We start from the raw sequence: 25,917 nt of genomic DNA on the forward strand, positions 1-25,917 counted from the left end.
TATACACAAACAGAGAGTCCTAACAAAGGGCTCACATGATTATGGAGCTGAACAAGTTTCAAGATCTGCACTTGGTAAACTGGAGAGAGACCCAGGAAAACCGACGCTTCTGTTTAAATCTGAAGCTAGAAAAAAAATGGATGTCCCAACTCAAAGGCAGTGAGACAGGAGGAATTCTCTCCTCCTTGAGAGAGCATCTGCCCTTTTGTTCTATTCAGGACTTCGACTGATTAGAAAAGGCCCACCCTTGAAGAGGGTAATCTGCTTTACTTAGTCTACCAATTTACATATTAAGTTCATCCAAAACACCATCACAGAAACACTCAGGATAACATTTAAGCAAATATCTGGACTCCCCGTGATCCAGTTAGGTTGACATAGAAAATTAACCATCACAAGTAGTAATACACTTTTTAAAGCTCAGGCCAAAATTTATTTACCCGTGGATTCTACCAATGTTTATTGGTCCACTGATGAGCAGCAGGTCTACTCTAGATGCAGAGATTCAGTGAGATGTGTGAAATAATCTCTGACTTTGGGGCACTGTGGCCCTTGGAAAAGAAGACATACCTACATAAACTAAATGCGGTGAGACAATTACCAAAGGGAATGGTTAGAAGGGGAGTGAGGTCACAAGCACGAAGTGGGTATTCAAGAGTTTCAACACTAATATTTAGAGAATGGTGATGAAAGTCTCGGCAAAGAGGAGGTGAACATTCTAGAGAGAGTGAGTGTCCTGTGTGAAGAACTACACGGATTGGCGTCAGAAAGGACGCAGTGGGAAATGCACGTGCCCTAGGGAGCCGGGAGGAGCCTGGGTGGCTGGAACAAGCCCGAGTGACTGAGGGAAGTTCTGTCTGAAATGCCTCCTACGCACTGAGCACTGCCCCGTGTGCCCTCGAGCCGAGCACAGTTCCCGCTAGATGAAAGGCAGCTCAAGAAGTCCCAAAGAATCTTGTTCCATTTTTGGAAAACTTTAGGTGGTTTTTACTTAAATTTAGACAAAATCTTTTTACTTCGCAGTCACCAAAACTTGTTCTGTCCTCTAATGACTTACTTAGCCCTCATAGCCCTCTCCTGGCTCTTTGGTCGAACGCCCATCAACTAAGCACCAATCCTGGTGGGCACCGTGCAACGGGCTGGTAGATGCCAGTGGACAGAAGAGAGGCTGCCCGTTCCTCATGAAGCTGAAAGTTCTCTAGGGAGGAAAGAAATAGGAAATCATATAAGATACATGCTTTTAAATATGATTACTGCAAAGAGTATGAAGTATGCAAAACTTAGTTGTCAAAGCTAAAGTCATGGTCATCCCTACACGAAAGCATCCCAGAGAGACATATGGAAATCTTAGGTTATTTTTATCATGGAGAACCAGCGACACCATTACTAAGCTCCAAACCAACTCCCGGGCCTACTGGAACACACGCATAAACCCATAGGCTCACCCAGGCACCTACCCGCTATTGTCAATCTCCACCTGGAAATGAGAAATGCATTTGAAGTTCCCTCTTGACCTCAGGATCCGACTCATTCAGTCATTGCTTCTGTCACTGACTAGTTAATGGAACTGCTCCTTTTCAGCATTGTTGTTCATTTGACTTAGAAATCCTACCTCGAACCTCTGCTATCCAAGTCCCAGAGTGAGATAAGGAATAAGAATAAAGCTGGTCACAGTTTCCCATTGGTTATTAGATTTTTATAGCATCTTCTTATAACTAAGTGGGAAGCATAAATCCTATCATTGAAATGAGATGACCCCATTTGCTTACCTGAAATCCAAGCTGCTTCTCATCATGCCAACTCCACTCCAAGGTTCCCCACATCCTCAGCCTCAAACAGAAAGCAACAGATGTGTGTCTCCAGGTTTTGGGTGAATCACAACCAAAATGGTTATCATATTGGAAGGGAGAGAATGAATTTTTAAAAACCCAGAAGGACAATGAAAGCAGATCCGTACCCAGAAAGTTCTGGCTCAGTTCTCCTGGTTGGCCCTTGTAGGAAAAATATTTGCAAGCTGCAGTAATTGCAACCCAAACAATTGACGGAAGGCTTTCCTCATCTGCCCCATGCACAGTGGGAGGTCTTCCCACTGAGTTTCTCTCCTAGTCAGTCCTCCTCCTGGTGGGAACCCAGCCAGGACCACTCACCACCCCACGTTAATCACACACCTGCCTCCGGCTGCCCGGACCACTGGCCACTCTGCTTCCCAAAGTCCTGCCTTCACAGCATCCACGCTCACTGCTGATGTGACAGAAACCCTTTACAGCTTCTGGCTGGCTGGGATCCTGTGCATCATGACCACGGCGAGAACAAATAAAGGCTGAAAGGAAACTAACGTTTGGCAGTGAAAGCGTTTTAGTAGAGAAAAGGGCTCTACACGATGAATTACAATAGATAAAACATTGAATAGCCCAGTTTTGGCTCTCATATTGCATTTACATATCACCTATTTTAAGAATACCTAGGCATTTATACTATGGATTAAAGGTTTTAATTCTACAATGAGAAAACTCAAATTGTAACAGCAGTTAAATTCAACTAGCTGTGTTTAATAGGAGTTCACTGGCTTAGAATGAACACATATTAATTCATTCATCTGTTTAGCCATTCATGTATTAATTCACTCAACAAATATGTATATAGAATCAACTCTTGGTAATACTCTGTTCTAATCAGAACCCCAAACAGTCAGAAAAAAAATGGGTTTTATTTTCTTATCATATTGGATTTATATGGCACAGAAAAAGATTGTATAATGTATTTTTTGAGATCTTTAGGAGTGGAATAAATACTATTTCTGGAATCAAACAAACAACAGGGTTATTACAGTTATATAATCTCATTCACTCATTTCATTTTTTATTCATTCATGTATTTGCTGAACATGTGTTGAAATTCTACTATTGATACTGGATGAAGCTAAGTTCCTACAGAGAGGAATAATGATCTCAATAGATTATTTTGGTTAAGAACCACAGTTCAGTGGGCTTGCTCAGGAAATGCTAAAAGGGGGACAAAATAGATCAGTCGCTTTGTCAAGAAATGGAAACTTTCTCCTCAGGCAACTGGGAAGCGCCGAAGATTTTTATGGATGAAGAGGAAGTAGCCCATTCAGAAGAGATTTTCTGTCTCCATCAGCATGCAGATGAAAAGCCTAAATATAACCTCTCTGTAGATTTGAGTCACCATTACACAAGCAAATACACGTCTGTCCAGGCAAAGCGCCGGGCGGTAAAACCCAGTATTCACAGAGCACTTCCACAGTGCACAGATCGGTTTTCAGAGATTACACCCACAGTTTACATCCTTGCAATGATAAAAAAAAAAGGAAGTTACAATTTCTCCTCCATTTCACAGGTGAAGAAACTAAGACAAGAGAGGTTAAAGAATGTGTCCTAAGTGTCTGAGTCTCTAAATACTGAGCGCCAGATTTAAAATCCAGGGACGCTAACATCCATGGATTGAACCACTACACCAAAAGGCATGACTGTTACAGTTCTTGAATATTGACTGGAGTAATTCTTGCTCACAGTAACACCAAACCGTACAGAAAAATAATAGTAAAGTTCTGAAATGCTTTCTTTTTTTTTAATCCCGTGCTCTACAGATGCCTTTTATTTCAGATAGTTTTTAGAATTTACTGTGGTTACCTTCATGATTTTCTATAACATGCTTATTAACATTTTAAAATAAAAACAGTATCAGTGTCTTGCCACTGTGATAGGAGGACTTAGCTTATATGCACTTTGACCCACATCCTCCACCCCTCGTCCCCGTGTTGGATAGTTGCGTCATCGCTCTTAGTGAGTGTCTATGTTGCCCTTGAAGACAATAGAAAGATACATAAAGTCTTATTTCTTATTCCGTAGGGTTTTCATGGTATCAGCAGGCCCTTCCCCACTTTCAGGATGAAATGGTCACTACCCTTACAGGTCACTTACGCATATTCCTCCAGTTCCCTCTCTCTTCCTTCTCCCACTTTGCCAGGGAATTTTTTCCTTTCTAAGTGATTAACTTTATCAACATTATTCACAGGCCGACTGCAGAGATTCGGGCCTCCATATGGTGACCTTATTAAGATGGTGCCAGTAGGGTTTTTTTGTTTTTGTTTTTGTTTTTTTGCTCAAACACTGCATTAGAATTATGTTTTCATCTCAGAAATTTCATGTTGGGACCACTGTGAAAGCTGAGAGACTGTTTCTACTACCAAGGTTACATTGATTTGATTCTATGGCACGAAATCTAACGACTATGGAGACTACAACTTTTTTGTCCATTTTAGTTTTCTCATTTGCAGTTTCCTGTTTTCCTTGTTTATTCTGTTCCTTTCCTTTCCCTTTCTGTTCCTCTTTCTCTTTTCCTTTTTTCCTCTCCTTCCTTCCTGTACCCTTGACCCCTCTCTTCAAACTATGCAGCTTGACACTATCCTTTGAGTTTCCAAACCTCTCATGCAGAGACGTAGCAGTTACTTTGGGACGTTTGGGGGCAATTAGGGTTTCCCCTCTCCCTCCCTTTCTAATGGAACGCTAGTAATCTGGGGGCTCCAGGGTGTTCAAAGCGTGGGGGAGGGAAGGTAGGGGGAGCTGGTCCTTGGTGCTCGCCTGCCCGTCCCCTGAGATGACGCGGCCCTAACTGGTCCTCCTCCCCGCGTGTCCTCAGCAGTCCCCCTGGTGCACATCCGCGACACTCGGCACTCCTGCTGCACTCCGGTCCGGAAACTGGGCGGTGCTGACGTCTGTCTTGAATGTCTTCACACCCCCATCGCACGCTTCTATTCCTGGATCACGCACGAGGGACTCTGTGAAGCTAGACACTCGGGTTTTAGATAGAAGTGCTATAAAAAGGTCTTCTCTTTTTCAGCTCCCCAAACTCCGTGGGAAAGCTATTTCCAGCTCAGTGCCTATGCTCCACCCCCTCTTACACCCACCCACATCCACCCCAACCCCGCGGCACTCAGGAATTTCGCTTTAGGGAAGAGTGGAGGGTGTGAGTACCTTTATCAGACCACCATCAGTGAGGTACTGCCTGCGTTCTTTTCCTGAACTTGCACCTTTGTCCCCAACCCTGCTATAGAGCATCCTCTTCTCTATAGCCAGGAAGACCCACTTGCCACACGTTTTCCCAGTCCATCATTTGGACCAGGACTTCAATAATCAGCTTCTTTTTTATAAAGATTTTATTTATTTATTTTTAGAGAGGGAAGGGAGGGAGAAAGAGAGAGAGAGAAACATCAACGTGCGGTTGCTGGGGGTCATGGCCCACAACCCAGGCATGTGCCCTGACTGGGAATCAAACCTGCCACACTTTGGTTCGCAGCCGGAGCTCAATCCACTGAGCTACGCCAGCCAGGGCAATAATCGTCTTCTTTTATTAACCTTGTCTTTTTCTCTTCTAATCCTACCCAGTGTGCAGAATATCCTTTTGACCAAACCTCTCTGGAAAACCCATTTGTTGAATGACTTCTCGGTGACTCTTAACACCGCGCTCCAGGAACTTCTGAATCTCAGTTTAGTCTCCAGCTGGAAAATAACTACACGGGCCTCCCTTTACTGCCTCGTGAGTTTTACCAAACACTAAACCTACACATTTCTCAAAGTAAAACTAGCCAATGAAAATATTTTCAAAACTGAACATGACCCAAACTGATAATAAATCTTCCTGGTTTAATTCCAGAAATAAAATTGTTTCGCATTTCAACCTCAGCTCAAGATGTTTAGACAGGAAGCCAGTTAAAAACACCCATATCTATTAGTTGTAACTTCTGGTCTCGGGCAAATTCTGGGCATTGGACTCCCTGTTGTGTTCAGGCCCCGACTTCCAGCTCAGCCCCGGTAGGGAGGGACTAAGGAAAAGAGGGCTGCTGGACTGAGGTGCCAGCATTTCTGTCTCCTGGGAAGCTGCGTTCCCAAAAGCTGCTAACTCCTGTGAGCGGGTGGTTCTCCAAGGCCCTTCGGAGAAGAGGTCAGCCCTCAGCGGTCTGCAAATATCAGACTTTTTTTTCCTTCTCAGTTTACTCTCTTTTCTCCTTGGAAGAACATTTACATGGGTTACGTAGGAGCTGTGGTCATCTTTAAATTGATGTACCAACAGTTTTCATGAAAGTTTAAAGAGTCTTCTCAAAATAAGAAAGTACTCATTGGCAGGTACTATGCAAATTTTTGAAGAGAAAGGTGAATCTTTAAAGTGACTCAGTTTTATGCTTAAAAATATGAAGGACATATTGTATTGTTGCTACACACGGCTGTACAATAGCCCTTTTGTCGTATATCCTTAGGGAATCCTGAGGAATTTTAAAGCAGAAGAGAGTCTTGAGACCTGGAACCATTAAGATCAACATACAGGAAGAGCGCTGCCCAGGTAATTTGGTAAAACCCTGTAACCTTTTAATGCCTTGATTGATGAGTCTGATAAGTGTTCGCTTCAAGCTTCCTGAGTCCATTGGCTATTAATCAGGTTTAATCAATATAATTCCACTTGAAAATATTAAGTACCATAAATTATCACCTTGATGGTTTTTAATGAAGTGCAACCATAAAAATCTGTGGCAATTTTCATAAGCAGTGGTCATTGAACAAAGCTGTTTTCTGGACGTGACATACCACAGCCAATTTACTTAAAATTGTATTCTGAGAGGCTTTTCCAGTTTTTCTGTAATACAGGCTGAAAAGTTAACTAGGCAATGAGAAGTTTCTTAATGTGCCTTTTAATATAGAAGCTAACTAAGAAAAATCAATAATGACCATTTATTTTCTCAAAATGAAAATAGAGTTTTAAAAGTAAGAGGGCAGATCTCTTCGTGATAAATACACATTTGATAACTTGATAGCCTATGGGTAAAAATAGCCTGATCTAAATGAAAATTTAAGGAATCAATTAATATCCTTAATGCTTAATGCCACCCAGAGGAATTTCAAAAGAAGCTTCTGGAAGTTTTTCACAGTTTATTCACGGATCAGGTTAACCACTGCAGCATCAATGACATTCAGCACAAAGCGTTTTTCCATAACATAAAAACATAGCTCCCGAAAAACACATATTATACATTTTGAGAAGATAAGAATGGTGGTTTATTATATGGTTACACCATCTCGTTTTTGGAAAGTTAATATCTAGAAAAACTGCGAGTTCCAGAAGCAAGTTTTTTGTACTGTGAGGCTCCTATGATGGTTCATTTTGTGTGTCAAATTGATGGGAACACACACACACACACACACACACACACACACACTCTTTCTCCGGAGAACCCTGACTGATACAGTTCCCATTTGCAAGGGCTCACTCCGTGAAAATTTGCATTCTTATGATTTTAAAGTAATGTTCAACGCCGGTCAACATTTACTTAAATTATTATTCCCTTTGGGGGAAGCAAGGTGGTGGAAAGTGAGTTTGTTTTAAAGCCAGATTTAAATTTCAGTCCTTGCTCTGCCACTAACTACACGAGTGATCCTGAACAGATTATTCTACCACCCTGAAAAATAGGTTTCTGTGTTTATGAAATAAGCCTAAAATTTTTAAATTAAAAAAAAAACCCCTCCAGGCTTGTGTGGCTTAAGTGGACAATATATGTGTATGTGGTAGAACTTCGTACACAACCCCAAAAGACAGGATCGCTCCCGGAGACCTGCTGCGGCACTGCACCTGACCTCATTAACGGTCAGGCCTTAGTCCCTACACGGGATACAGGGCAAAGACTCCCGGAGATTAATTTGGCCCCAGAGTTTACCACCTTGCCACATCTGGTATTCTGTTGAGATGCCAAGCAAACCTGAACTGGAGGCAGATTAGACGACATCAGAGGGATACGGATAGCAAGCCGATCCTTCTAGGGTTCTGCGTGTTTTTTCCCCGTGAAAGCAGACCAGCAGACCATGTTGATACAGAGTGTTCTCCGCGGTCCCTGCCATTCTCTTCAGAGTCTTCCCACTGTACAAAGAAACGTTCCTGTTCCGGGAGATCAGCGTGTCTTTAGGTCTGATCCCTGACACCTCCGCGTCAGATCCCAAGGGAAACAGGAGAGCGTGGGCTGCAAAGCCCCCTAGGGGGGAGCTGGTTTGCACTCCCCTGTCCTCAGAGCGGGCTTCTTTCGGCCAGTCAGGTGCCTACGACGTTCGCCCTGTTCGAGTATCCCCTGAACGTCACACCTCGTGGTCCTTGAGGTCTGAGTCGGGGGTTCCATCGGTGCCACCACCTCCAACCGCGACGTGAGTAATCACCCTGTTACGTCAGCTCTAAGGGGGGCAGGGTCAGCGTCGAGTTTCATTCATGACCGCATCCCCACCGACGGAAAGAAAGACGGACGTATAAGAAGCAGTCAACAAACACTTATTCCAGTGAATCTAATCAAGTCTTTTAATAACCTGGCTTCCTATTTAGAATATGCAAAAATTCTTAACTGTTACAAAGAAAAGAAGCGTTGGTCTTTTCTGTGTGTCCTCAATAACACGTTCGAGGGCCCTTGTGAGGAAATGTCCCTGAAGAAGACAGTGTCGAGCGAAGTGCCTGTGCCAGTGTCTCTGCGACCGGTGAGAAGATTGATAAGAAATGATCAATAATGACAAAATTTCTGAAAACCGATGTCCCCTGCACTGAGTTGTAACTTTGGGGTTTGTTCTGTCGTGGGGAAAGTACTGCCTCGCTGGTGTTAAGTCAGTCAATCTAAGTTAGATGCGTTGGTTCCACTCATGCTGCTGGTGTAGGGTGTTTGCATGGGCTTCAAAGTATCTTTGAATCTCCGTGTGTGATGAGTAGCAAACTGACAAACGTTGCTTGAAACGAGAGGTGGCGTTGCATTGGTTTTGCTTTAGAATCAGACAAATCTGACATGAGTGTCCAGAGACTATAACTGCTATCTGTGTAAGTCTGGGAAAGCCCTGTCAACTTCAGCTACTTTATCCAGAAAATAAAGATGATCATAGGGCTGAGGTAGGAAACAAGTCAAATACACTTAAAATGGCACAGTATCGGATACAGAGTGCGCAGTAGATTCCAGCAGTCATTATGATCATGATTGGAAGTATTGTTATTATGATGAATTAAAAAGTTACAGCTAACAATTACATAGCGTGACATGGTTTGCATTTTGTGAACTAAGATCACTTAGGCTGATTTTATCTCAGACCCCAATCTTTTGTTCCCTTTTTCTTAGAGTTCTCACACATTTCTAACAGATGGTATCTTTCCATACTTTATGCATTTATATGAAGTGCTTTACTTTTTAGCAAAGTGGACTTTCAATAAGTGTGTAAATGGACAGATATAAGTAGATAACCATGTAAATAATGTGTGTATTTACAGTAATCTTGGGCCATAAATCACAAAATGTCACAACACCTCATACAATTTTTGTCTTATGGAATCAAAGAGAGGAAGTAGGAGACACAACCTTGAAGGAACACATAAATCGAGAACTTCAGCTTTACAAGTGCACAGGCTTTGCCCTATTACAGTCTAGAACACTGGTACACAGAGGACTTCGATGAATACTTGTTGAATAAGTGTATATAAATAAACTCAATGATCATTAGTACATTCATGTAGCAGAGCAGTGGGCCAGTCACTCTGGGGGACAAAAGATTTACAAGCAAACACAATTCTTCTTTCTGGAGCTGACCATATTGTGTTAGAAAACGAACTCCCAAGAAGTAACTATTACAAGGCAGAGGGCGTTGTGATGGAGACTCAAGCACAATATAGTGTGTGTGTGTGTGTGTGTGTGTGTGTGTGTGTGTTGCAGGAGAAGTGGGTACTTGAGGGGTGTACATCGGGCCGTTCTGGGAGAAAATCTGACACAATCCTCATACTGGCCACAGGTCCTCTGTTTTAGAAGCTTGCTGAACTCCAGAACCTTACATGATCTATTTCAGGTGCTCAGTAACATCATAGTTATCGATAACCTGGTAATGGCTAACATACTGACTTGCTCCCTATTTAACGTCTAGAAACAAAACTGCATAAATCAGCACACTAAGTAGCCTTCCAATAAAGATCGTGTCTGCATACATAGGTCTAGGATTCATGGAAATGTTTCTCGAATGCCTCCAGCACATTTGAGACACATGCTGAGTAATTTCATTGGAATGAGGTGTAACCTGAAGAATGAGTGATGTCAATTCCCCTCTTATTTCGTGGATCACCTACTGGAGGCAGAATCCACGCGGTGACTGAGGACACTTGTGGGTCACATAACCACACTACAGACCTGGCCCTGCTCCCCCCACCCACCAATCTCCCACAAGACACACGATCCCGTGAACAACGTGAGGAGTTAAAAATGTGTGCGCTTTTCTTTGAGAAAGTTCTTCCTATTCTTGTTTCTTGATGAATAAACACCAGTGACCACAAAGTCAACTAATTTAAATGATTGCTTTTATTATAATTACACAGGAGCACAAATAAATAAGCACAAAAGTATTGTAAAATATTGTCGATGCACTAAAGAAAACAATTTGTTGTCAAACAACACCTGGTTACTTCAGTAGTATCAAAGTACACTTCTAGTTACATGTTACCTAGAAAAATCAATACAAAAATGAAGAGAAATGAAAACATCCGAGTTTATATTAGTATGTATATAGAAATGGCTAACAACACGTGGGTAGAGAAACCTGTTACCTAATGCTTATTAGCACAATTTTCCAGGCACATACCTGACATTTTTAATGTGTTCTGAAAAATGCAGTATGACATTCAGATTTTTTTGATACAGTAAACATGTTATGCTGGAATGGATGTTAAATGGTTTCTTTTAAAAACCCTGTCTTTTAAAAACGTAGTGCTGTTACCCACTAAAAAACATATTATTTTATATAATGTTCTCAATAGCTATTTGCTTCCACTTCTGGAAAAGAGCAATGAAGTAAACGTACAGCTGCTAAATACGTAAACACATTTTTAGTGCAAGGTAACACGACCTGTGACTTTACTGTGCTTCGATCTGTGTACGCACAGCGCACTCGACACAGATTGCTACACTACAGACGTCAACTGAAGGAGTCCCGAACAAAAGGAGTGCATACTAAACATTTTCCTATATATTATATACAGTATGTGTACTGTATGTGGGTGCGTACACGTGTAAATGTAGATGTTTTTAGGGCAGGCAAACCCAGCCCCGTTTGGAAACAGTTGAACACTCAAAAAGATCTTCATCTATGTGTGTAGTTGAGAGAAATCCAATGTTATCTCTGTAAAGATGTTTCCCCCTAAATGTCAAACTATATGTTTAAATGGAAACATACAGACATCATTTTCCAGTGTACACACATTTTGCTACAATGTACTTGACCCTAGTATCCAAAGATTTTAAATTAATCCAAACCCCACGCGGTAGTGCTCAAGTCCAACATAGGAAAACACGTCATCCTCTTACTGATTCACGGATGGACAGCAGTACGCATCCTATGTGCACGTGGAAAGACTTACACATAAATATACTTTGTACACAGACACTGATTACATGTTTTAGCATTTTATTTTGACTGTACATTTGATCTTAAAAAAAAGAGAATACTATAAACACAAAGGAGATGTCAAAACACATGTGATATTGTGTATCTTCTTGAAAATAATTGGCTTTGTTTTGAAAATATTAATGATTGCATAATTAAGCTTTTTAAAGGCAGGACCACATCTTTTTGAATGTTTAATGCCAAGTGCTTCAAAATGTTTTTTAAATAACTGATACATAAGCTGCTCACTCGTGAGCTGTCAAATGAATGATGCACCAATAGCAAATTGTCTACATTCTACAGTTAGCTATCAATTTTTCCATATAGGGAAGATGTAGGGAGTTATCTTAAGTGCTATTCAGTACCAGTTTTCTTTCACTTGCATTTGAATTTGGGACATAATGAGCTCTGAACTGCTACTCTCTTCTACTTCTATTCATTTGCAAAGGTGAATTATCTCTCACTTCATACGCCTCTTTTCTTAACTTCACAGGTAGCCATAATCAGTTTACAGGCGCTGTTCTGTTTTAGTCGGGTGACTCACCTTAACATGTAAGTACCATGAAAACTGCATCCTACATGCATTGTGTGGTTGTCTCAGTTAGTTAGTTAAACAATATCCCGATCAGTTTGGTCAGTGTTTTCTGACTTGATCCTTAATCTCACTTGAGAGAATTAACCCAAAAGGGGTGTGAGGGTGAGGCTAAAGCCAAGGTGTAGTAAGAAAAATGTTTCTCTCCTCTCCAGAAGCATTCCAAGAAGACTGTTGGGAACCTCGGTGTCTCTGAAGCCTGGCATCAAAAGTGAACTAGTATTCTGTCTAGTCGTGGCCATGCAATTGCCGTGTGTTTGAAAGTGCATATTCTGTTAAACGACAAAATGTGACCTCCTGATGTCTGGTTTGGTTTCACTCTCCCAGCGAGAGTGTGCGGGTGGACCTGTGCCGTCACGGACGCAGATCAATCACTTTACACTGCAGACCCGCTGCAACAGCCTAAGTGTGGGGGAGTGGGCAGCCCTGTTTCCACACAGGACGCTCGGCCGCTGGGATCGGGCAGACAGGCGGGGTTGATTTGCCTCCTCCCTGCAAAGACTTTTCTCACATGGAGAAGCATCTTGCTGACAGACAATAAAATTCTGTCTCTCTCACCTTTGCACTGTGAAAGGGCCATTTTTCACAGGTATGACCGCTTTCAACCTGATAACCATGCCATGAGAAGATTTGTTCTTTGGCACTGCTGAAAAAATATGAGCCTGTCATTCAATCATGTTCTGGCTGTAGATGGATTTTAAGAAAAGAGAAATCGTCCGACCCCATTCACAGATTGAAGTGTCCTGATTGACGGGCACTAGAGAGTAAGCTTTTTTCCTCTATCCTACTCATCTCCCCCCTCCCCCCCGCCCAGAAAGAAACGCTGTACTGAGAGGAAAGTTGTTGTGGAATGGCTGTTACCACACAGGCGAAGCCACAGCCGACAGGTGTGTCTGCACAGAATAACGGTTCTTGAGTCAACATCAGTGAAGCCACTTTCCAGATCTTTCCATTACTTGCCACGGAAAGCAAGATATGGAGAAATTAAATGGCAACTGTTGACTGAGATCAGAATTTCAAACAGGTTGCCTTTCTAGAAAATCACTGACTTTAAAAAGAAGTGCCTGAAACCTGGCACCAGCCTGAGTTTGGCGGAACCAATGGGGATGGCCGAATCCAGCCCAAGTCATGTCAGTGCCTCCGTTTCCTTCTTGACAAGTGGCCAGCATTGAAAAAATGTCTCGGCTCGACTCGGAGAGATATGGAAAAGACCAGTGTCTGAAAACCACACTTGCACGTATTGCCGAAATGTAAATTTCAAGGGGATTCTCCAGTCGTCACCCCACGGAGCCTGGCCATGCACCTCGACCCAGATCACCACAAAGATGCCGAGAACCTGTGTCTCTTACATCTGACTGACTGGCCTGAGTGTACGGGGTCCTGACAACTTAAATCAGCGTAACAACTTGGGTCAGGAACACATTTTATTTTAATTCTGATTTGATCTTAACACACTTCTGTCACCCGGAGCCGCGTCCCATGGTTTGTTGGGGTTCAGAACTGGTGAAATGTGGCAACATGATCAGCTTAAGCTCCTTAAGATCCCTCTGTGACTTCCTGTATTTGTGATTCTGCGTTTTTTTTTACCACCTCAGTTGTACAAGCAAAGCCTGAAACTCTAGAAAGCATTTTATGTATACAGTTGTCCCCCTGAGTCCTCAGTCACGCACATGCGCACACAGCAGATACACATGTTCCCACTTACCTGTTTCCTTATTTTTTTTTTCAGAATTCTCGCTGGACATCAAAATATACATTAATTATAAAATATTAAAAAATTATCTTACAAGATTTCAAAGGCTTGAAAGAAACTATTATCGATAAAGCATTACTAGGTTTTTAGCAATATAGGTTACAAAAATTCCCTAACTCCCGTTATATTTGGTTTTTATTGAGCAACACTGTACTATTGCTGTCAAAACCCTTACAAGGAAAACCACTATGACAATAACTTCAAACACATACCTTTCCTCTCAGAAATATAATACTCAATTGATTGTTAAAGAAGAACCACATACTGTCAATTTTAGGAAGCATAAATAGTAATTTAAATATACAAAATATATGTGATAGTTTCCTTTTTATTCATTTGTGGCAATATTTATATTCAACTAACAAGCTATTCTTAAAAGATATATATGCTTTGTTTAATGTAGATTTCACCACCACATACAACGGAATCCACCCTGTCCCTGATCCCCTGCCCTTCCTGTTTCTTCCGTGAAACAAAACAAAATCAATCCGTGGTCATACGTCTTTGGTCCTGGCGTCGTAATCGGTGGGAATGGGTGTGAATTGTGCACAGGAGATTACAACCCAAAAAATGTGGTAATAACTTGTTTGAAAAATTTAACAAAAAAAATCCTATTGCATTAGCATACCTCAATTTGGGGGAAGGTTGGCATTTAGAGTGCTGAAAGATGGAAACGCATCTGGTTGAATGTGTCTCATTTTCTGGGGGAAGAAGACGTAAGCATGGAAAGTTGTTTAGAAATAGTGACTGCAGTGGCTGTGATGCCACAGGTCCCAGCTTCCTGCAGGTCATCGGGCTACCTAGCTCTTGACTCCTCGTTCCTTCCCTTGTCACAGTGAACCCTGGTCTCCTCCAATCAGATCAACGATGCAAGGATGCGTGTCCCTAAGGTCAATTCCGAAGGAAATGTTTCTGCAGGGGTGTCCACATATATCCTAGTAACCTTTCCCTGGTGTCTGCCTAACCATTTGCTTAGTGTCAGGACGGTATGAAAGAGAAATTCTTATAAAGCCAAAGTAGCAAAAATGTTGGTGCTGATGGAATATGGACACCCAAAGTTAGCATCATACTTGCATTCATTTCCTGTCACACTCTTAAAAACTTACAAAGCAACAGGTGTTCTGAATGAATATGAGATTCAACTCGTACTTGACTAGCACCAGATCAGAGAGTATGTGACTGACATGATTTATAGCTGTGAGCTGTTAGAAGACAAATGTGGGCAGAAAAAATATTCTAACTGCAAAAATTAATAACAAAAGGCATCAAGGGATTACATATATAAAAGAGATAACAAACCAGTTAATACCGAAATTATATCATATAGTAAAACTCTTGATATTTCTGTCGTTTATATACGTATAATGTGTATTATTTCAGGTGTCACCCATAAACTAGTAAAATATGTACATCTTAATCTTTTCTGGATTCAAAATAATCCGTGATAAATAAGTGTGCCTTAATTGCAAGGAAATAGACATTTGATCTTGAACTTGCCATGAGTAGGCACAGCTCCCCGTGGGTTTTCCAGGGAAGTGCTGGCATTCCATTCCAACAAAGGAGACCTGTGACAGTTCCTCAGCACACGTCTGAGCCGACCTGTCTCTTCACAGTAAGTCACGTGGAACTCACGCCGTCCTGTGCACAGTCATATGGCCGTGTCCCAGAACACCGTTTGCTGTTTAGAATAGGGCGGCGGGCTGTACTTCTTTGCACCTGCACTCTTCTTCCAGCTGGGGAGGATAGGCATGCTCTCCTGTTTGCAAAGGCCCTTTTCCGTTTTCTGTCTAGCCTTTATCTCTTTGCACAAGCAACGCTTTTTCTCAATCATCTCAAGCATTGTATGGTCTCCTTGAAACCACTGCATGCATGCCACCTAGCAAAAAAGAAAGAGTGAATACAGAAGAAAAGAACGGAATGAAAGCAGGGTTGGGGGTGTTTTTTTTTCTTTTTCTTTTTTTTTTTGCACTGTGCTAGTAGTTGTTTCGAAAAATCTCAGCTGTTTGAAATTCTTGCAAAGCAAAGTTAAAGTATGGAAACTATAAATACAATGTCTACATAATTAGTAAACACTGGAATATTATTAAACAATAGTTTAGGCATGAGTACTTTTGCAGTATGTTGCCGAAGTCCACATCTGGAAATAAAACCTTCTTTTACCCTTTGAAGCAATTTGCCAAATATTTACCTAATTACATTCATAGATTTCAATATGTCTACATTAAATTATTGGAATTACTTTTTTAGTGACATCTAATACGAATGTGGTATGTTTTAAAGATTTTAATGAACATTTTCATTCTTAAAACTTGGGCTTTTTTTTCTTTTTTTCACTTGATTTTTATTGTTGACACTGTTACGTATGTCACCATCCCCTTTTTCTGGCTTATAAATTGCATATAGAATTAAGACTTTTAGTCCTTTTTACCAATACGAGGACTTTCAGTGTGCATCTAATGCTCGGCATTTAAATGCTTAAGTAATTCCTGTGCAAAGAAGTTTTTGTTATACTCCCCCCCAGTGCCTCTGCAAATGTCTAAACTGGGGTCACCGGTTTCTGGAGTCACACTGACACAGACCCTCCAGTTCTACAGCTTCAGAGAGGCGGACTCATCAGGTCAAATGGGGCCCAGGAAAAGATTCAGTGCTGACTATATATGGATGCACATACATATATTTTTGTTTTATAACGATTTTGTTTACTTATTTTTAGAGAGAGGGGAAGGAAGGAAGAAAGAGGAGGAGAGAAACAGCAATGTGTGAGAGACACATCAGTTGTCTGCCTGGCCCGCCACCCAGGCACGTGTCCCGACCCGGCGACCTTTTGCTTTGAGGGGCAATGCCCAACCCACTGCACCGCTCCAGTCAGGGCTACACATAGTTTTGGACAGATGGACACTGCTTCTGGGTGCATGTGGCCATGTCCGCCAGTACCTGATCTTTAGAACAAAGCTAGCGGTTGGGCCTGTCACACAAGGACAGTGATGTAACTGAGTCAAGGGGACGTTTCTATTGAATCGTTTAAGCACATCTACTCGATGACTAGAAAGAGTAAAATAGCTCACCCAGGGTCCCTGAGTCTGACGTTACAACCTTAGCGTAATAATCAGAGCAAATGCTTATCTAATGTTTACTCTACACCAGATCCCATGCTAAGCACTTTGCACAGCTGAATTCGTTTATTCCTCACAATGATGACGCTCCGAAGAAAGTATTATTAACCCACAAGGATGAGCAAAATGAGAGATAGAGAGAGAGATCTGGTGACTTGGCTAAGGTTACAGAGCCAGCGAATGGCAGAGTTAGGATTTGAACCCAGGAGTTCATCTGCAACACCCATGCCTTCGACAGCTACACTACACTGACCCTCAATGCACACACAACCGAAAAGGATCAGGAAAATAAATTAGGACACTGCCCTCACGTGCAGATGGGGACATTAAGACTTCAAGAAGTCCCATCTTCGCCAAAGCCAAGCACAAAGGTTTCGGCATGAAAGAGGCTGTATCAGATCCCCACAATTCCTGGCCCTCTGCGGGACGGCGGGACCTAGAGCTCAAAGACGAGAATCTGCTCCCGGAGGTTTCAAATTTCCCCCAATGGCCTCTCTGTCAGAATGACAGAACTGAGAACATCTCAGTTTCAGAAGTTGCTGTACGGATTCAATTGGATAATGAACATGAAGTCATTTTTAAAAACGGTTAAGGAATTGCCTGAGCATTATTATTCTGATACTGACAAATACCTAGGAGTTTTCCACACCTGCTTTCCGCCAAGCATTTGCAAGGAGCTGTATAGACGTTACATAAATCCTGCCAGATACACTGAAAGTTAGGATTCGCCCACCTACCACAGGCGAGAAAACTGACTCGCAGAAAATGTAAGGCACTAACTAGATCAAAGTCACAGCTCATTAGCTGTGATGTAGACGCATCAAACTCAGATGTGTTTGGAAAATGAATATTCTTTCTACTATAGCATGCTCCATCTCCTGAATATTACTTAGAAATCATCATAATAGCTATTATCTGTACCACTGTTTCCAGATGCTACTCAAAAATTCAAATATATTTATGGCTTTATGAGTCAATCAAAAGTGCTTATCAAATAAAACAAAATAAAAGTACTTGGAGTTCCAAAACCGATACTCTTAAAGTTCTTCTGTGTACCTAACTTGATATAAAATTGTTTGAAAGGATGAGCTGTGTCTTATGCCTTTTGGTGTCTGCTGGCCCCGAGCTCAGAACCTTGACCATGAGTGTTCCCTTTAAATGCAAGTCTAGGTGTTTGTTGACTTGTTATAATCAACAGGTTTGTGTCCCCATAGAAGACTGCCAGAGCAGCTTGGAAATTTTTAAAAAGATTTGTAATATTTTGTGAATGAATCATCTATGCAATAATAATACAGTCGCTCTAATTTGGTGGAAATACAAGCAAAATTTATTGTGGCTATAAATTGTTATAAATGGAATTGATAACACCCAGTTCTCAGAGGGTACGCCCCCAATCTCTTCCATGCCGAACAGTCGTTAAGCTCTCGATAGAGATTTTATGCACGAATAGAAGCCGCCACCATTAACAGTGCGTATTGCCTCTTAGAAAACTCGCCAGATAAGATATTTACAGCGTTATTTCAATATTTGCATAGCATTTACTGGCCCACACAAACATTAAATCATGTATTAGTTAATTTCTATGAGTATTTTAGGTTGTGAATCATTATACCTCACTGCAAAATAATTTTCCTGGATTAACTCTGTCAGCAGCATCACCAATACATCTCATCGCTGTCGCTACATTTTACATATGCAAAACTGTATCACACCATCTGCGATCAGTGCGTGGTTTCTGTCCATTAGAAATCGGTGCCATAGATAAGGATCTCAATTTGTTAAGAATAATCCATTATTTAGAAACCTAAAGATAGAAGCTTAAAAATAAAGTTATAAAGTATGGTTTTTCATGTTAGTTGCATTTTTATTCTAGCATATTTACATGTCCATATGATTGACTTGATGGTTTAAAGTATTAGTAGATAAAAAGCAACCCATTTTTTTTCACACTGACTCTGTAATTTTAACTTTTGGTAGCCAGGTGTCAACACAAATTCCACGCGAAAGCACAGCCCACACGAGGAAGAGAGCTAGGCAGTGTACGGCACTCCCAATCCAAGTTGTTAGAGAATAGCCAAGTAATTTTTTTTATTCTAAATCTTTTTACAAATGTGACCAGTGTGATACAGAATTCTCTCGTGTTCAATCTGCTACCAAACAATCTTTCTTGTTTAGAACACCGACAACTGTTATCACTTTGTTAGAATGAGGTGAGGGAAGACAAATAAACCTGCTCCCCATAATCACTTTCAAATAGCACGTTTCGAAATATGACTTTCCGGGAGGGGCACATTCTTTCCAATTTTTCTACACTGAACCCCAATGTTCCTGCTATGGCCATGTATATGGCCAAATCCCTCCCCTCTAAAATGTGTCTAAAAGTTATATTTCATTCTGATAATAAAATGTTATTCTTGAATTCATTAGTTTTGGCGAAATAAATAGCATGTTTAGCAATTTTATGAAATGTATTAAGAAGGCTACCCATGAAAGGTTTCATACTTTACTTAATCTTTTCTTTTATTATCAAATTCTTCATATCTGATTTAAATTTAGCTGTAAAACCCCATTCTACTTCATCCCGGAGTTAAATGAACTCTGGGTTTAGATTTACGACTAATTTCAAACTAAGCCCAGTAAATGAACTCTTCTAGTTTAGCTATTTAATCAAGTGGCCTTGCTCCTCATCTTTATTCCACCTGTGTTCATCACATACACCGTGGAGGGATAGAAGGAAACATACACAGGCAAGTTCGCATACAATGAGCGCAAACTGTGAACAATTGTTCAGGTGGTATGAACACACATGTCTTGGACAAGATTTTCATATTACCATGGTTCAGCAGAGACAATATTCTTGGCTAATAAGTCCATAAAGTCAAGTGGAGCTCCTCTTCAAGGTCATGAAAAATAGACCTATGCCCCTTAAGAACAGGCTCTGCGCACTGACTTCTCTCCAGAGGGCAGAGCAGGGAAAGGGGAGCAGAGGACCTTTCTAGTGGAGACACCTGGGTGGCACTACTCGCCCCACACCAGGTGATGAACAGTGACAAGTGACGCTGACAGCGTGCGCCCTTATTACAACGTGAAGAGAAAGGCCGGTTACGTCTGAAGATGTCCTTCGCTAAACCAAAACTCCCATCTAGTGATGAGAAAAACACTGAACAGATGCAAATGAAAAAACATTCTGCAAACCATCAGTCCAGCAATCCTCAAAACTAGGGAAGCCAGGCACAATATGCAACGTGGAGGAAGCTGTCATAGTCTAGGGAGGAAAGGAGACAGGACGACTAACACCAATTGATGTGGCCTCCTGAGAAAGACAGATTAAAAACGAAGGAAAGCTGCCCTGGCTGGCGTAGCTCAGTGGATTGAGCGCGGGCTTTGAACCAAAGCATCGCAGGTTCGATTCCCAGTCAGGGCACATGCCTGGGTTGCAGGCCATGGCCCCCAGCAACTGCACATTGATGCTTCTCTCTCTCTCTCTTTCTCCCTCCCTTCCCTCTCTAAAAATAAATAAATAAATAAAAATAAAGGCCTCAATTTCTAAAAAAAAGAAAAAAAAACAAGGAAAGCCAAATAAAGTACCACGGGCTTTAATAATAATGTATCAATATTGATGCACCAGGTGTGACAAACGTATTGTGGTTAATGTAACATGTTAACAATCATGCAAACTGGGTGTGGGTTACACAGGGACCTTCTGTAAGTGTTTTGAAATATTTCTGTAAATTTAACACTGTTTTGAGTCAAAAAATAGATATTTTTAAGAATCACTTGAAGAGACTCAATTCTTTCCAAAGAATATGTAACTACCTTTCATTCTTTAGATGGAAGCAATAGGCTGTCAAGGAGAGTTAAATGACACTGAGGTCTCTATTGTTTTGTGACATGCTTTTTGTGAATTATTTTTCTTTTCTTTTCTAACTGTATTTTGGAAACAAGAGGTCAGCTTGACATAGCAGAGGCGGCAAGCCAGGCCCTCAAAACCCCTTTTGGAATTGACATAACATGGAGCTGCAAGAGTTATAATTAGCTGGTCAGCAGATTCACAGATAAAACCACTTTATTAGTTAGTTGTCAAATAACAAGTGATCAAACCCATATTTTTGATCATTACATAGGAAAAAAAGTCTTTTGGTTTCAATGAGTGAGGTTTGCTACATGTTATCGGTTTTATAATATTTGGTATTTTGAAACTACATAGAGGTGACCCAATATCACATTGTTGTGTATGGAAAGCATTTAAAAAGTCTAGTCAAACAATCCTTGTGACTTTATAATTATTATCAACACCACTTATTGAACTTTTGAAAGTATAAATTCAAGGCCAGGAAGATGACTGAACACAAAGATTTTCCCCCCCTTTTCTCTACAGGTCAGAGTCAGGCGGTTTGAACAGATAACCTAAGTGTCTGCCCATTTGACCCTGGCTGTCAAGTTCACTTCTGTGACGTCGGACAAGTTCTTCACCCTTTTTCCTGCCCGAGAGGTTAGGAGAATTAAAGATTACAGATGAAATGCCCCAAACTTTTAGATGTTTATGATATTGTTTGAAATAATAGCACCTTTGGTGTAGCTTTTGCTTTTACCATAGTTTTTGGAGTTGTTGTTTTTTATTTTTTTTTTTTCATCTTTAAGTCTGATCTATTGACCAGGATTTTTTTTTTTAAACGTAATCTCTTGTAATCCTTGCTCATTTACCAGCAATGTTGACTCAGAACCTATGCTTTATGGAAGAATCATTAGATAACTTTACACCTGAGGCATGTTTGGGAGCTACAGCTTATTTCACGTGTTTCAATTGAACTTTTGGAGACAGACACACTGACAATGTGAGTGGCGCGTCTCGGCTGCAGAGCTGCGCGTGAATGCCGCGTGGTGAGTACACATCAGCTCCCCTCCGTTCCCGCACCTGAAGACGCCCCTAGTATACCGCCGCTGATCTACCACTGGACATGCAATGAAAAACGTGATGTGGTGCTATTTTAAGCCACGGATGTGATTTTTTTTATGTATCCGTGCTTGCCTGCATGATCAGTTATGTCAAATCCACTCAAAAAAAGGTTTAAGAATAAGGTGGTAAGTCTTAGCATGGCATGGATACACAGACACAAGAGAGTTCCACGTTCACATAGCCTGCTCATTTGTGCTGTCTGCAAAAAGGAGGAGAACACCTCAGTCGCCAGGGTGATAGCGGTGTCCTTCTATCAAGCCCTGGGGCACAAGTCACTTCCAAGGGCAGAGGTTGGTTTTAACTTTTGTGCTAAACAGTGACAATTGTAGAGGATCCTACACTCCTCCAACACACTGTGCATCCCTCTTATGTAACAACGAGCCTATTTGTGTGATGAGCATGTCGTATCTTCTGTCCTAGGAGACAGCGGAGGTGGACACAATGGATAACACAACAGGGTTGGCCACTTATCAGCTGGGAGATCTGGGATGAGTCACTTAGCCTTCCTGACACCTTGTTTCCTTATCTGTAAAATGAAAACAACTCAGACCTCGTGTTCTGAGAGGACTACAATCGTTTAGCTCTAACTACAAAGTAGACACAGAAACTGTAATCCTCTACCCCCCGTAGATGGTAAATTTTTTGAAGATGGGGCCCTGTTGTTCATCCTCACTTCCTTAGCCTTCAGCACCATGGAAGGAGGTAATAGATGCTCGTGAAATGAATGACAAAACAAACACGTGGAAGACTAGAAGTGTAATGCCCTCTGAGCATTTTCAGGAAATGAGCTTTTGATTTTTTTTTCATTTAATGAATGCTTTCATTTCTCTTTGGCTTCACTGAATCTAACAATTATCCTAAATTGTACAGGGTTTAAGAAGGTCTATTTCCTGGGAGTTTTGAACCCAGGCGGCATCTACCCTCAAACTCAGCGCTCCGTCCACGCGAGCCACAATCTGTGTGTTCCACAACTGAAAACATCTCCCTCGGAGCTGCGGGTCTTTGCATCCTTGGGTGCCTCCAGGATTCAAATCCTGGGAATCCTAGGGGCTCAGAACCCCTACCCTTTGGACTTAGGTGACACGGCAAACTGATGCTCCCGGGTTACTATATGTACTCAGCCTCCCTTGGGCATTCGCTAAAATGCAAATTCCTGGGCATTGTGTGTGTGTACGTGTTTATGTGTGCATGAGTGCGTGCATGTGGTAGGCTGCCAGACAGCCTTCAGAAGAGATTTTTAACCTTGGTTTAATGAGATGTTAATATAATGATACACAGCATCCCGTACAGTAATCACAGCAGCAGACCGCACAGTAACGCCCACATGTATTTGTGCTTCTCCAAACACATTCACGAGTATGGTGAGGTTCTAGTGTCTCTTGACTGGGTCACACAGAGGTGTTAGCTGATTTAATGAGTTGCTCTAGGAAGCAAAGCCCAAGAGAAAGGCTGTAGGAGGGGAGAACGCCCCGAGTGGATTTCCCACCACCACCAAAGAAGATGTCAGTTTCGTGAAACCATCATTTTACAAATTCCTGGTGGTACCAGAATTTTGGAGAAGAACAAAATTCATCCGGAAAAAATGAAAGTTTTCAACATTTAAAAGGCATCACATTTGCATATAACAAGATGACGACTGAATGCAAAAGGAAATTGCCAACATAGCATGCTAACTTTGTATCGACAAATGCACATTGGCAACTGTATGTGATTTAGCTCCTGTTCTCTGGGGCAACACTAGGATCGAACCTCTCCACCCAGCGATACATCATCCGTCCGGGAGTGAGAGACATGCTGTTTGCATCTTTGTACATGCATTTGGAGCACAGAGAGAATTCTTCTGTGTAAAGACAGAGAAAAATGCAGTGCCAATATTGGATGAGAAATAGTTGGTTTGTGATATAATCCTCAAGTATCTGAAATTACCTTAAAATATTGCCGCTTTAAAATTTGTATAAAGTTGTGAAGGACATCTAATAGAAGCACAAATGACATATGAAGTGGTATACGACATGCATATATCAAAATGCAGCATGAGGCTTTTCAGAGTAAAGCTGTCCAAATATTAAAAATACTATGTCTATGTCCATAGTCAGGACCCTATACAATCTTAAAAATAATTGCATGTAAGTACACATGTATCTAAGTATATATTCTTGCTTTGGCTTTTACTAATTTATTGTTATGAAGTGTTTGCCCTTGGAAAATAAAAAGGCAATAAAAAAATGGCGATACATTTTTCCCAATAAAGAAGACATGACATATTTCTCAGCAATTAAACCTAATGACTACAGATATAATTTCAGCTGTTAATTGATTAAGCTAATTGTTTGTAATAAAGAAAGATAAAAAACCTCTGAGCAGGTTTCAGAATTAATTTATGTTTTTAAATGAGCAAGGAGTTTGCAAGTGGAATGTCTTAAAGAGACATTCCCTGAAGGAGCAAAGAGTATTACACGATAAAATTCAATTATGGCGCATGCATTGATGTTTTCCACCAAGTATATTCTGTTAGTCACTTACATGAGCATTAATTTAATTTCAGGTTTAATTTTATTACAAAAATATTGGTTTTTAATAGTGCACAGAAACTGGACCACAGGAAAATTAGGGAGAGACACAGTCCACGCTCGTTTTATCTGCCAAAAGACAAGGCAGTGGACAGGCAAGCAGAACATTCTAATCCTCAAGAAACAAACTTTAATGCAAATCTCTGGAACAGCTACCGATCTTCTTGAGCTCTTATAACCTCGAGTAGAGCTGGGCAAGTGCATCAAACACATTTTCTTTCTCCACCAGAATGCACGGCCCCCTAGGAACACAACTTCGTCACAGAGCAAGACGTTCGCTGACTCTGCTGTTTGCTGGGTGCAGGCGAGTCATTTCCCTGGTTGGACCTCGTGCTGGGCACGATGACCAGAAGGCACTGACCGCGAGATGCAGGGCTGCTGCAGGCTCGCGGCCGTATTTTGTATGAAGTGCACACGATGTTTAACATTGTGAGCCAATGTGAAGTGAATCACCGAAGTATCCGTTGAGAGACAGAGAGAGAGAGAGAGAGAGAGAGAGACGGAGGAGGGAGTAGGAGGGGCAAGAGCACCTAGATTTTGGGTTTTCTTGAAAAAGGAGAGAAACCTGGGCCCATAGCTGTCTGGAGCTAGTTTCCTGGGGCTTCTGTGAGTAGGTGTCTCTTTCCAGTTTAACACGGCCTGCATTGTCATCTGTCACTGAGGCAAAGCGCCACTTGCCACTGTTCATTTCCCTGGCCATGCAACTTTCCACAGAATAGAAAAATACGCTCTGCACTGTGGGTTCTGTCGGCGTGAGGAAGGACTCACGCCCAGCGCCTCCCAGGCCGCTGCCTCCCTGTAGCTGCACCATCGACAGACAGGTCTCTCCACTCCGGGACCCCGAGTCGGGCTGCGTTTGCCTTTCGTCCTCCTTCAAACCCCTCCCCCCCGCCCCCCCAGGAATCACAATAATCCCCGTCAGGTTGATCATCGATCAACGGGACTCCTGTTAGAACTGAATTCTCTCAAAAGTAGTTGGACTTTTTTTCTTCGGCCAAAATTTATTCAAATTCTTCATGGGGTCCGGGTGGAAAGGCAGGAACAAATGAACACTCTGAACAACCCAAGTCAGCCTGTAAGGACCCAAGTCCAGAGTTCAACACGTAGCCCCTTTCCTTGCTGCCCTGATGTCTTCGATCCCCCCTTCTTCCCTCCTGCCCCCGCCCCCACTCGCTGCCCAAGAAGATACCCCCGCCCCTGCCCCCAGCAGCAAAACACAAAGGGCCCCGGGCTCCTCTAGCAGGTGAGGGAGAAGCCGTCCCCCCCTTCGATGTTCGGCTCGACAGAGACGCCAAAGGCTCCCACTCCGTTTGCATGGCGTGGGGTGCTATTTTCCCATACCTCGCACCCTGTCCTTAAAAAGACTTCTGTGGAAGTACACGCATGTCACTGTGGAAACGCCATACAGAGGGAGGGCCTCTCTGCGTCATTTTTAAGCGAATGTGTGGGTTCAGGACTACAAAACTCACTCAGCGTGTTACAGTC

General features: G+C 41.8%; 1 protein-coding gene across 1 annotated transcript in view; it reads right to left on the reverse strand.

Annotated features, from left to right (window-relative positions):
- Positions 1 to 15,024: 15,024 nt before the first annotated feature.
- The window catches only part of NYAP2 (neuronal tyrosine-phosphorylated phosphoinositide-3-kinase adaptor 2), a 211,431-nt gene continuing 200,538 nt past the window's right edge, over positions 15,025 to 25,917 (reverse strand). Inside the window, exon 7 of the mRNA XM_045851867.1 lies at positions 15,025 to 15,668. Coding sequence (XP_045707823.1) covers positions 15,441 to 15,668 — 228 coding nt within the window. The 3' untranslated portion in view covers positions 15,025 to 15,440. The remainder of the gene's footprint in view (positions 15,669 to 25,917) is intronic.

Source organism: Phyllostomus hastatus, unplaced genomic scaffold, assembly GCF_019186645.2.
Source record: "Phyllostomus hastatus isolate PE091 unplaced genomic scaffold, TTU_PhHast_1.1 phas_contig_137, whole genome shotgun sequence".
NCBI classification, from domain to species: domain Eukaryota; kingdom Metazoa; phylum Chordata; class Mammalia; order Chiroptera; family Phyllostomidae; genus Phyllostomus; species Phyllostomus hastatus.